The 12972-nt window shown below is 32.6% G+C and overlaps 1 protein-coding gene across 2 annotated transcripts in view; it reads right to left on the bottom strand.

Moving 5' to 3' along the window:
* The window catches only part of ODR4 (odr-4 GPCR localization factor homolog), a 103498-nt gene that overhangs the window by 59797 nt on the left and 30729 nt on the right, over window positions 1-12972 (bottom strand). For both annotated transcript variants that reach the window (XM_051998771.1, XM_051998770.1), the window contains exon 13: window positions 156-266. In XM_051998771.1, coding sequence (XP_051854731.1) covers window positions 156-266 — 111 coding nt within the window. The remainder of the gene's footprint in view (window positions 1-155; window positions 267-12972) is intronic.

The following is a 12972-nucleotide window of genomic DNA, read 5'->3' on the forward strand; positions in this document are numbered from 1 at the left end:
TCAAACAAAAAAACACAAAACATAAGTGAGCTAAAGGAGAACACCTGAAAGATTCCCAGGGCCAGAAAAAGAAGAGGTAAATTCAATTGTGACACAAGTGCAAACATTCTCTCAGATTTACACAAGAAAAGTATAAATGACTAGAGGTAACATACCTATGTTTTGCTTAACTCTTAATGCCACTGTAGTTTTAACCAGATGCTTTGGTTGATCATCGTATGTGTTGTCTGGCATGTCTTCCCTTTGCAAGCATGGATTTATACTGGCTGAAAGAAGATAAAAGGAGCAATTATTAAAAGAAGTAAACACATAAGAGGAATAATTAATCTCAGAATTCATTATAACTTAAAATATTATAAACAAAAATATAAAGTTTTGTTCCTATTTCACTCTTAGGTCCAAATGATGACACACTAAATTACATTTCCCTACTTTAAAATGTGCTTAATGGAACTGAGGGGGACAAAAATACACAAATCCCATCTTTAGTTTAATATTGTGATTTTTTCCATATCATTCTGAAATTCAAACATCTCCAAAATATGGGGAGAAAATTCTATATTCAATGCCCACTATAAAGTTAAGGTACATACAGATAATTCCAAATGATACCCTCAAATTATCATGAGTTTTCTGACCAAGGTTCTCAAAGTGAATTTCAATGCTTACAAAAATACCAAAACAATAAGGAAACTGGTAAAATAGTACCCTGATATATCTAAGAAATAAAAGAAACAAAGAGAAGATTGAGCCTATTGAGAGGATCTTCAACGAAGAAACAGAAAAATATAGACAATTTCACAAAACACAGGAGACAAAGGCTTAGAAGATTTGTAGTCTGAGTGGTATAACAAATCCCCACAACAGTGAAATTGAAGATACACTAAAATAAGCTTTAAGTTTGCCACAGACTACTTAATGGGATATTAGTCAAGTCACTTCACTAATCAGGCTCATTAAAGTCAATGATTCTACCAAGATAAGCATTTTTTAAAATTGGGCTGATATCAAGAAGTAAAAGACTATTCGACTTTCAACAATTTTACTAGCAGTTTAGCAAAGAGAATTATGGTTATTCAAGTTGTTAGATTTAAAGGAGAAAGAGTAATTTTCTAATTCCTAGGCTTAAGAAAAAGCATTTTATCATCTATCATATCTATCATCTGTATGATAGATTCAGGAACTTTTAGATACAGAAGGGGCCTACTCGGTTGTTTTACAAAGACACTCAGGCTCACATGGAAGCATAAAAGGTCATTTGGAATAAAAGTGAGCCAATGGCCTAGAGACAACAATCTTCACGTTCCAACAAATTGATGAACAGAAAAGATTGCACAGAGGAACCTGAAATAGAGAGCTTCAACACCAAGATGAAGAGATCACAGAATCTTAGGACATAAAGAAGAAGGGATCAGGGGATTTTAGAGTTGGACAGGATCACAGAGATCACCTAGTTCTATCTCCTCCTTAGGTTCTCTCGTCTTTGTAGACCTATAACAAACCCAAAAAGCAGTCATGCATCCTGTCTTTAAAGACTGTCAATGATGAAAATGTAATAACCCCCAAATAAAGATCTTCCACTGCTGAGAGGAAACTTTACCAGCTATTGAGCCTAAATCTACTTCATCACAACTTACACTCCTTGCTTTTTACAAGAAGAGGACACACAAAAGGACTTCAAATATTTGTTACAATATCTTGTGTCCCTGGAGACTTTTCTTTTTAATAAATAGCCCCAGATCCTTCAACAGAATTTTATATGTACACTGTTTCTAATCCCAAACAAGTCATCTTCCGCTGGACCTTTACATATAAACAAAAGGACAAAAGATTATTCTTTTATTGTGGAAGGGGTTGGAATGGGTGGAGACACTGTTTCCCTACAAAAAGACATCTCTACAAAATTTCTTCCTATGTCATATCCACCACTTCACATCCAGCATGGAACATATATGTCAGGAGGACTCTTTTTCTCTTTTCATTTTAAATCTTGTCAAGGTTTGCAAGACTATTTTACTAAGTATATTTCATATCTGGCCGGGTGCCATTCCTGTCATTTGAACTCTTATAAATTCAATTCTATTTTCAGTCACCATCAAAACAAACAAAAAACTATTCACTTTCAAAATTTGTCTTTTTTTTTTGGGGGGGGGGGGAATCCTGCCTTTTAGCTGACTGTATGGACGAAAACAATGTCATCTCTTCCTCTAGGGTTTTCAATTTCTCAGCCTCAGGACTTGACATTACTACTACAAATTGTAGTAATGTTTTTGAAATCCCTTGAGCAATATCATTTGTGTCTCTATGAATTGTCAGAAACATGCTGTGATCCCAGAATGGGAAAAATGTACTGGAGATTAATATTCCAAAAAGAAATTTACTTTTATCCTCAACAAAATATTTTACAATTCCTTCATTTCTATCCTTGGCACTCTTATTTTCAACTTTTTTTTTTTTTTCTGATCACTGCTCTTATAAGAAATCACAGCTACCTCACCCTACTGATTTGCTCCTGAAACTCATTTTTATTGATTCCATCTAAGTAGGTAACTTGTACTTCTCTCTCTTGAAATATTTCCAGAAATGCTTTCCTCATGCTAGCTAAAATTACTAGATAACCTCTTAGCTAAGTGTTTCTCAACCTAACCGACCAAACTGATAAAATAGTTAAACTTTATGCCAATTGCTCTGCCTTCCACTTCCAAAATCTCTAGTAGTTTGGGTTCACTTTTTCTAAACTATCTTAAAAAAATTAGTAAAAATGAGTTTCACTAAAATTCCGAACATATACTTATTTCTTTGCTGTCACCAAAATCTAAGAAGTAAAATAAATTACTAAGTAAATGTCTATCAAACTTAAAAAATTTAAATGTCATAGAAAATCTATTCTTACAAATTGTTTTCTTCCATTAAATATAAAGGTGAGCTATTAAAAGATTTCTATTCAACAAAGCAATTATTCTAAACAAAGTAACCTTCAGACACTTAGATTATACAATGAAGATAATCAAGTACATAATAAGGATTATTTTAGAAAAATAAAGACATGTATTAGAGCTAGATCTTTAGCACTCCTCCACCCCTAAATTCTACTTCTGACCACAAAGTTCATTTTGAATTGGTGTCAATCTTACTAAAGCATTATTTCAATGCCTATTCTCTCACAGAAGTGATTCTGAGATCTTGAAAGCTATTTTTTAAAATTCCAGATGGTTTTTCTAAGTTAGATTACACATCCTGTTTTCTAAGGCTTAGTCTAGCAAGTTTTCAATAAATTCATCCTCACAGTTAATTATGAATTTTTCAACTTGCTATACCATCTAAGATAAGGGTATGTTTTGGTCTATAAATGAAAGGTTTAGATGAATTACTAAGGTAACTATAGTACTAGATTTAAATGTTAAAAGCTGTATTTTCAGGAAAACCTAGACACACAACATAAAGTATCACCTCCATACTAAAGCCTTGGTTTCATTTAAAGAATAAAATGAAGCTGAACCCCAGAACATGAAGTTAAAAGGGATCAGTTCTTTACTCAAAATTCTCTATTGTTAAATCAGCAATTAAAAGTACTGTTTTGCCCTTAATCAACAATGACTTCTACTTTGGAGGAAAAAAAAAAAAGATTGATTATGGAAAAGCATTTCTTTCCTTCCCCCCCCAATTCAAACACTAATGTTTTTATTTCTTCCATATAGTTTAGAGATGATGACATTCTTATAGGAATATATTCAATTATGAATTTATTTCAGAAGATGAATTATGGATTTGATGATTAGGATATATCTATGATCACTGTGACTATTTATTCAGAGAATGCTTGTGCCAGCAAATCCAATTAATCTTCTGATGTAATCTAGTATGAAACCAGTGTGGCACTAGTTTTTGATTATTAAAAGTCCAGATAGAAAAAAGATGAGAATTTTGTAAGATGAATGAATAAGATTCAATGAGGTTTCAATATTAAGTCTTAAGCGTTTTGACTATCTATAATACTTTAATCACATATATATGATGAAAGGAAAGAAATGTGATGTTATCTTCAGTAAATTACATATTCCATACAATATATATGCATATAGATACATATATATACACCAAAGTTTTCCAGACTGCTATTTTGTTTCCTTTGTCCTTGTAATATTTAGACTTCCTATTCAATTAAGTCTCTATCTCTAAATTAGCCAGTATAAAAAACACAGATAATAAATCAAAAAAAGAGCAACATGAAATAAATATAGAATACCAATGAGTTCAAGGAATCATAAACTTTGAGCTACAATGATCTCTGAAGACTACCTATTAAAACTTCCTTAATTTTATAAATAAAAAACAGGCCCTAGAAGGCCTAGGGAGATCTTGCCCAAGGTTATACAAGTAGTAAGCAAAGGTCAGAATTAATTATACACAATGTAGAAATGTCACTTTAATGAGGAAAATGTATTAAAAACTGTAACATATTTGAGAATAATGTTGTAGTGAATAGAGGACTGGCCCTGGAGTCAGGAGGACCTGAGTTCAAATCCAGCCATAGATATATAACACTTTCTAGCTGTGTGATCCTAGACAAGTCATTTAACCCCAATTACCTTGTTTAAAAAAAAAAAAGAACATGTAGTTTTATTTATTTCCTATGACATGTAAAATAAAAATGTTACACTACCAAAAATTAAGAATATCTAGAAGGCCCAAACTATATCAAAAGATACCAAGAAAATAATAGAAAAATGGACACTTTCATTTCAAAGTAAAATTAAAATTTCCTTTCATCAATTGATATACTGCTCTTTCAAACATGAACTATAATAATGAATAAAATGCAGAGACAGACTAGTAATTAATTTCTCATAATGCAAGGCTTATCTGATGAAATGAATGGATCAAATATGAACCTATAACTAAAAATATTCCACATGATTTTCAATCTACATAGTATAAAAAATTCAGATTTATTAATAAGAAAAATACTGATTATTAAATATTTACATAAACATTTGGATAACTATCTCATATCTCTTCTCAAAAACGTAGTGATATTGCTTTTTAAAATTCTCTCATAGCATATTACTTATATATAATAGAGATTTCTATATATATTAAATGAAAGATTAAAAATAATTAATCATATTTCTTAGAAAAAATGCCACTGTTGATCATTATCTTTCATGTGTTTTTTCCCATCTTCCTCATTAGATTTAGTGTGCACTAAACTTGTTTATTCTGGTATAAGATTTAGAAATTGTGCATTGATATTAAAGTATTGTTACTGGAAATTTAGATCTGTATTTGATTTTAAGTTAGAAATTTTGGTTTTCTGATAACTTATCTAGAAGTCACATGTTTGTATCTCCTAATTAGATGAAATATATTTAAGCTACTATGTTGCTTGCTAAATTGTATATTGAGTAATTTGTAAAAATTGTATGAGTGGTGCTTTAATACTGTGTCAGCCCAGCTGAATATGTGGCATCAATTTTATGAAATTTTATCCAAGGCTATTTAGAATATTAATCTTAAGATTTGTCTTGCTTTCTCCCTTTAACAAATTAGTAAAAGCAAGAAAATTTGGCATAAAGAATTTGTGTAATTGCAGGACAAATTGTATCTGAAAGGTGTGTAATATGTCTAAAGATAAATAGGATGTCCCTATTTGAGGTGTCCCCCCATAGGAAGGGAGCCTGGCTCCAAGATATTTAGGTTAGGTTTTAATAACAACAGTGGGGAAACTGAGATGTAGGGAGGATGGGTGGAAGCTTTTCCCTGAGTTATGCTGTTTTAAGAGAAGTTAGTGGAATAACATTGGAACAAAATTGTACCTAAGTATGTATTGATAGAAATTATTGATTTGATAAAGGAGCATATTTTACTTTTAAGGTTTTATAAGAAAAAATGGGGAAGGATTGCAAATTGAATGGCAATTGGGGCATCTGTCCTCATCTGGGAAAGTGGAAAGAATGAATCAGATTATTAAGAAAATGATTACTAAATTAATGTTAAAGAATAAATTGCCTTGAACCAAATGTTTGCTTATTGCTTTGTTAAAGAATCAGAATGGTTCCTAGAAATGACCTGGGACTTTCTCATATTAGATTGGTTTATTTTACTTGAGAGAAGAAAGGGAAAGACCCTCTTTGAAACAAAGGATAAATTTTGAAGGAATCATATACTGGCAGTGTCCTAATCCCTTTTTAACCATTAGAAAACAAGGATTGCTGACCCAGACAACATTTTTAGAGTTTGAAGTTTGTAGAAGAGGGGTGCTTACTAAGTCCTAGAAGAAACAGAGTTGGGAAGGATCTTATCAGATATTACAGATGACTGACACTGTAACCTGGAGGCTGAAAAACACTAGGCTTACAGGACTTGTGAAAGAACCTCAAGAATGGACTATTAAGCACAATTTATAAACTCTAAAATTGACTTTGCAATTAGAAATGTTTTGATGGGAGATGGAAATGTTTGTACTTAGAGGAATTTCAACTATTGGTGTTGTACCTGTTATATTTCCAAAAAGATTTCTCAATTGAAGGAAGATGAATTAACATGTTTTAAAGAATGAAGAAATTATTAATGTTAATTCTGATAAGATTCTTTTATGTGAAGTTAGGTTAATCTATATTTGTTATGAGTTTTAACTGATCATATTGAATCATCTTAAAAGTTGTACCCATTATTTAAAGGGTATCTGAGGATAATAGTTTTTGCCTTTGTCCCTTTGACCATGTTTTTGCTATGGACAATATATATATAATTTGGAATTTTTCCTATGTATTGAGAATTTTAAAAGCAAAATGATTTGTGTAATGTTGAACTTAAAACCATCTACTTAGATATAAAAGATGGGGTAGGATGTATCTCTTACTGATATCATAGTATACGTGATCCTTGAGAGCTAAATTCACCTGAAGCTTTGATTGATGAGATTTGCTATTGGAGATAAAAATCTCTTGGAATTGTAGCTGATATTATTTGGAGTTTTAAATTCAGATATGACTGTCTGATGCATCATCAAGCCAGTCATCCACCATCTGAAAGAAATGTGCCACAAACTACTCAGAAGAACTTGATCCTGAATTGTTAACAGGTGAGGTTAATATCAGAGCAAGAGTTGCAAGGAATCCTTGGCCTCTACTTAAGGTAGGATCCTTCTGAGTTAGTTTCCCAGTGGTGTTCTTTTGAATAAGAACCCATTTGATTATTCCTGAGTCTGCCATAAGGTGGAATTATTACATGTATGTGCTCTCAGGTCAAGGCCTGAAGGACCTGTTTTGATGTTATTATAATTATGTCCCTGCCATTTTTTTCTCCTATTTCCAATCTGTATTATCCAAGATAATTAGAATGAAGGACAAGGAAGGGAAGAAACTCTCTGGGTGACTTCACAGCCACTATTCCCACAGGAAAAGACTGTTTCTAGGGAAAAAAAATACTGGCTATTGTCTGGGTAAAAGAAATTATCAAGTATATTAGGAAACTAACTCATGTTCCTATACAGACTTGAAACTCCCCCTCTGACACTTCATGGTAGTCCTAATTTAGGGAGCATTGGTGGATGGATTCTCCTCAACCCTATGGGATAAGAGGATCCCGAGGGTAAGGATCAGATAGACCAAAAGTGTAGATGATATGTCTAGAAATAGGAAGAAATACCCCATGAATTAAATCAAGAACAGGCTAGGTGAGCCAATATTTCCAGGAATGCAAAAAAAAAGAGATTTTTCAGGGATTAAGCGGACTGATTAGATGACTTATATACTTTTCTTTCAATTCTGAGTCTATGTATGACTGGTGAGAAGGGAAAGGTCATGGCACTGCTCTGTGGAACCATTACATTATGCAAGATGATAAAAAGAATAAGACTTGCAAAATGGCCTATGGTTACATGATCAAAATAAAACCTTATGTCTTTAAAATGATATTATTGGATGTATGATTCTATTTAATGATGATAGTATATAAAATGTAATATCCTCAAAATATGGAGGATTTTAGAGTTTTTTCTTTCCTTTTCACTGTGATGCAAACTTTTTTATTTCTTGTAATAATTAACACTAACATGTGGAGTTACCAACTTAGGAAAAGTTGGTGGTCTCAATTCACACCTAAGGCACTACAGCTAGGTTGGAAATTCATCAATTATATGACTCACCATAGTAACAAGAGTGCTTGAATTAAATACCATAATCCAGTTCCAGCCCATACAGTAAACACAAGGGGGTGTGGAAGTAGAGTAATAAAAGATACCATAGCAACTGATGAAAAACTATGAAATTTGCAAAATGTACAAGGTGGGGGCAGGAAGAGAGGGAATGGCAGTCCTGAGAGTTAAAAACACTTGTTTTTTTTAATTATAAGAGGAAAAAAAGATTAGGGTAAAAACGTGCCTAGTGCAACACTCAAGGATACTGTTATTGTCTAAAATGATGGACTGTTCTTTCTTAACAATCATTTTTGTTTACAGGATTAACACTTTTTTCTCATTTTAAAAATTTATCTTAGGAATATTGTAGTATTATTTCCTAAGGTAATGCTCACATACATTTATATACATTTCTTGGGAATTATACATTCAATAGGAACAAAGGAAAATAATACAGCCATCCAAAATACACACACACACACACACACACACACACACACGAGAGAATATGAACTAGCAAAGGAGAACCACACTACAGAAATATACTATGGAAACAGGGAAGATTGGGATTCACCTTCAGAGAAGGATACTTTAGTTTAAAAAAAAAAAAAAGCTTCCACTCCAAAGAGTAATATGAAATGGCTCCCTGCCCAGAAAAATTCATAGAAGAACTCAAAAAGAATTAAAAAATCAAATGAGAGATATTGAGGGAAAAAATTAAGAAAAAAATTAAAACCATCTAAGAAAAAAGAAGCTTTTGAAAAAAAGTTAAAAGAGGAAATAATCTCAAAGATGAAAATAACTCTTTGAAAATTAGAATTGGTTAATGAACTGCCTAAAGAAAAAAATTTCCAGGGCCAGATGGATTCACAAGTGAATTCTACCAAACATTTGAAGAACAATTGATTCCAATACTATGTAAACTATTTGAAAAAATGGTTAAAGGAGTCCTGTCAAATTCCTTCTATGACAGAAATATGATGTTGATATCTAAACCAAAAAAAAGTCAAAACAGAGAAAGAAAATTATAGACCAATCTCCCTAGTGAATATTTGTTATGGGCCAGAACTTGAAACAAGGTGCTAAGTCAGTGAAATTGACAAAGGCAATAGTTATCTAATTTAGCATAGTGCTTAACAGTTCTCTAGTTCAGTACATGTACTTAATACTTAATATAGTTCTACAAGATTCACACCTTTTATAAGAGAGCATATATAAGCTAGGAGCCTCAGTCAGGATTTAGTCGAGGAGATTCAGAAGCCAGAGAAGGCAGGTGGGAGCTCAAGCTCTCTGAACCAAGGCCAGACTGAAAGGCTCCCCAGAAAGCTGCCCAGCCCCAGGAAGGAGATAATAAAGGATCTAGACTATAAGAAAGATAACCAGGCTGCAGGAAAGGAAACACGGCTTAGAAAGAGACAATAAAGAATTTGGACTTTAACTCCTGGCTGCATTTGAGGTGATTACTTGTTGGGATCCTTACAAACTGCTAACTAATTAGAGTTGATCTAATCTTACAAGAAGATGTTTTGGGCAGAACCTGAAACAAGGTACTAAGTAGAACTAATTAGTACAATGCTTGTGTTTGCACCTTTACTCATTGGAGTTCACAAGTATGCCAGCTTCACAAAGTAAACTTTGTACCTTTGTGAGTTCACACCTCCCTTGAAGCTCTTTGGGCCAGAGAGCACTATGGGAGAAAACCCATTATCCCTCTCTCTCATATTCCACAATTCCTCCCTCTTGGATAAAAGAAACAGACAGAGGCTCTCGGTCAGATTTCAGCGGAGTTACGCACGAAACCCCGACCCAGAAGCAGGTCGTCTACGAATGATTTAGCACCAGGTGCCCCACGAACATGCGCTGCGCTCCGGGTGAGAGGCTTTTCCACTTGAATCAGGATCGTAGCTTTTCCACTGAAATCCACTGAGGGGTCTCAAACTATTACTGAACTGAAACAGCTGTTCCCAGAGATCCCAAGAAAACCCCAACAAGAGAAGATTATATTTTAGAGAGAATATTACAAATATTGATGCAAAATTTAAAAATAAAATATTAGCAAAGAAATTATAGCAACTTATCAGGGGGATAATACACTATGACAAGTAGGATTTATACCAGAGATGCAGGTTGGTTCAGTATCAGGAAAACTATTACCATAATCAACCACATCAAGAACAAAACCAACAGAAATTAAATAATAATCTCAATAGATGCAGAAAAAGCTTTTGATAAAATACAGCATCCATTCCTATTTAAAAAACATTAGAGAGTATAATAAAAAAAACTTAGAGAGTATAAGGATAAAGAGAGCTTTCCATAAAATAATAAGCAGTATCTATCTAAAACTTATAGCAAGCATTATCTGTAATGGAGAGGAACTGGATATATTATCCCCAATAAGATCAGGGGTGAAACAAGGATGACCATTTTACCATTATCATTCAACATTGTACTAGAAATTTGGCTTTAGCAATGAGAAAAGAAAAAGAAATTAAAGGAATTAGAAAAGGCAATGAGAAAACAAAGTTATCACTTTTTGCAGATGATATGATGATAGACTTAAGAGGATCCTAGTAAATCACCCCAAAATCTACTGGAAAACAATTCACAGCTTTTAGTAAAGTTGCAGGATATAAAATAAACCCCCACAAAGCATCAGCATTTCTATATATTACTGACAAAGCCCACCAGCAAGAGATAGAAAGAGAAACTCCATTTAAAATTACTGTAGACAAAATAAAATACTTGGGGGCCTAACCCAAGAACTTTATGAACACAATTACAAAACACTACTCACACAATCAAATTCCAGATTCTGGAATAAGAACTCACTATTTGAAAAATATTGCTGGGAAAACTGGAAAATATGTCAGAAACTCAACAAAGGCCTGCATTTCACAACCCAAACCAAAATAAAATCAAAATTAGTAAATGATTTAGGTATAAAGAATGATACCTTAAACAAATTAGGAGACAAGAGATAATTTACCTATCAGATCTTTAGAGAAGGGAGGAATTTATGACCAAAAAAAAAAAAAAACAAAAAAAACAAAACCTAGAAAACATTATGAAATGCAAAATGGACAGCTTTAATTATATTAAATTTAAAAGTTTTTGCACCAACAAAATCAACAGAAACAAGACTAAAAGGGAAGTACAAAGCTAGGGAAAAAATCTCTACAGCCAGTATTTCTGATAAAGGTCTCATTTCTAAAATATACAAAGAACTGTGTCAAATTTATAAGAATACAAGTCACTTCCCAACTAACTGGTCAAAGGATATAAACAGACAATTTTCATATGATGAAATTAAAGCCATCTATAGCTACATGAAAAAATGCTTTACATCACTATTGATTAGAGAAATGCAAATTAAAACAATTCTGAGGTACCACCTCATACCTCTCAGATTAACTGAGAAGAAAGGAAAAGATAATGATAAATGTTGGAGGGGATGTGAAAAAACTGGAACACTAATGCACCATTAGTGAAGTTGTGAAATGATCCAAGCATTCTGGAGAGCAATCTGGAACTATTACCAAAAGGCTATCAAATTATGTATATCAGCAGTGCCATTCCTGGGTCTGTATCCGAAGGAAATCATAAAGGAAGGAAAAGGACCCACATGTACAAAAAAGGTTGTAGCAGCTCTTTTTTGTGGTGGCAAAGAATTAGAAAATGAGAAGATGCCCATTAATTGGGGAATTGCTGAATAAATTGTGGTATATGGAGGTAATAGAATATTATTGTTCTATTAAAAAATGAACTGACTTTAGAAAGGCCTGGAAAGATTTACATAAACTTATGATAAAACATGCAGAACCAGGAATATACTGTACACAATAACCGCAAGAATATGTGATGATCAACTATGAAAAGACTTGGTTCTTTGCAGTAGTTCAGTGATACAAAGCAATCTCAATAGACTTTGCACAGAAAATGCCATTTGCACCCCAAAAAAGAACTAAGGAGACTGAATGTAAATCAACACATGTATGTTCACTTCCTTTTTGTTTTTTATCTCTTCCATAATTTTTCTCTTTTGTTCTGATTTTTCTTTCCCAACATGATTCACAAAGCAATGTGTATTAAAAAGGGGGGAAAAAAGAAAATAGAATCGGACAAGAGGAAACCAGTGAAACTATGAGAGACCAAGAAATAACAAAATGTTATAAAGAATGAGAAAAAAAAACAAAATTTGAAATATAAGAAAAATGGCAGATCTGAAAAACAAATCAAGAAAACACTAGAATAACTGGACTGCCAAAAAGTTCTGACCAAAAAGAGAACTTTTACATAATAATGCAGGAAATAATCCCTATCACCTCAAAGAGATCCTGTGTGCAAAACACATAGAAATATTATTGACAAATTTCAAAACCCCAGATCAAAGAGAAAATTTTGCAAGAAAATAAGAAAAAACAATTCAAATATGCTGGAGCTACAGTTAGAATTATACAATACTTATCAGCAGGTACAAGAAAAGACTGCAGATTTTGAAATCATACCTACCGACAATCATAAGAACTAGACATGTAGCCAAAAGTATCATATCCAGCAAAATTCTATACAATATTTAAAAATGTCTATAATCCATTAAAAAGAAAATCTATAATTCTAAATGAGAAAAAAATGGACATTCAACAAACTTGCAGATTTTCAGGACTTTCTATAGACCAAATCCAAACTCAACAGAAATTTTAACATGTAAGAGCCAATATGAAGATCAATTTTAAGAACTTAACATGGACAAACTGTTTAAATATGGGCAAATTATTTGTTTATATATATGCATATATATACATGTTCGTATGTAAGATTCATATCAACAA

Source organism: Antechinus flavipes, chromosome 4 (assembly GCF_016432865.1).
Source record: "Antechinus flavipes isolate AdamAnt ecotype Samford, QLD, Australia chromosome 4, AdamAnt_v2, whole genome shotgun sequence".
Lineage (NCBI taxonomy): Eukaryota > Metazoa > Chordata > Mammalia > Dasyuromorphia > Dasyuridae > Antechinus > Antechinus flavipes.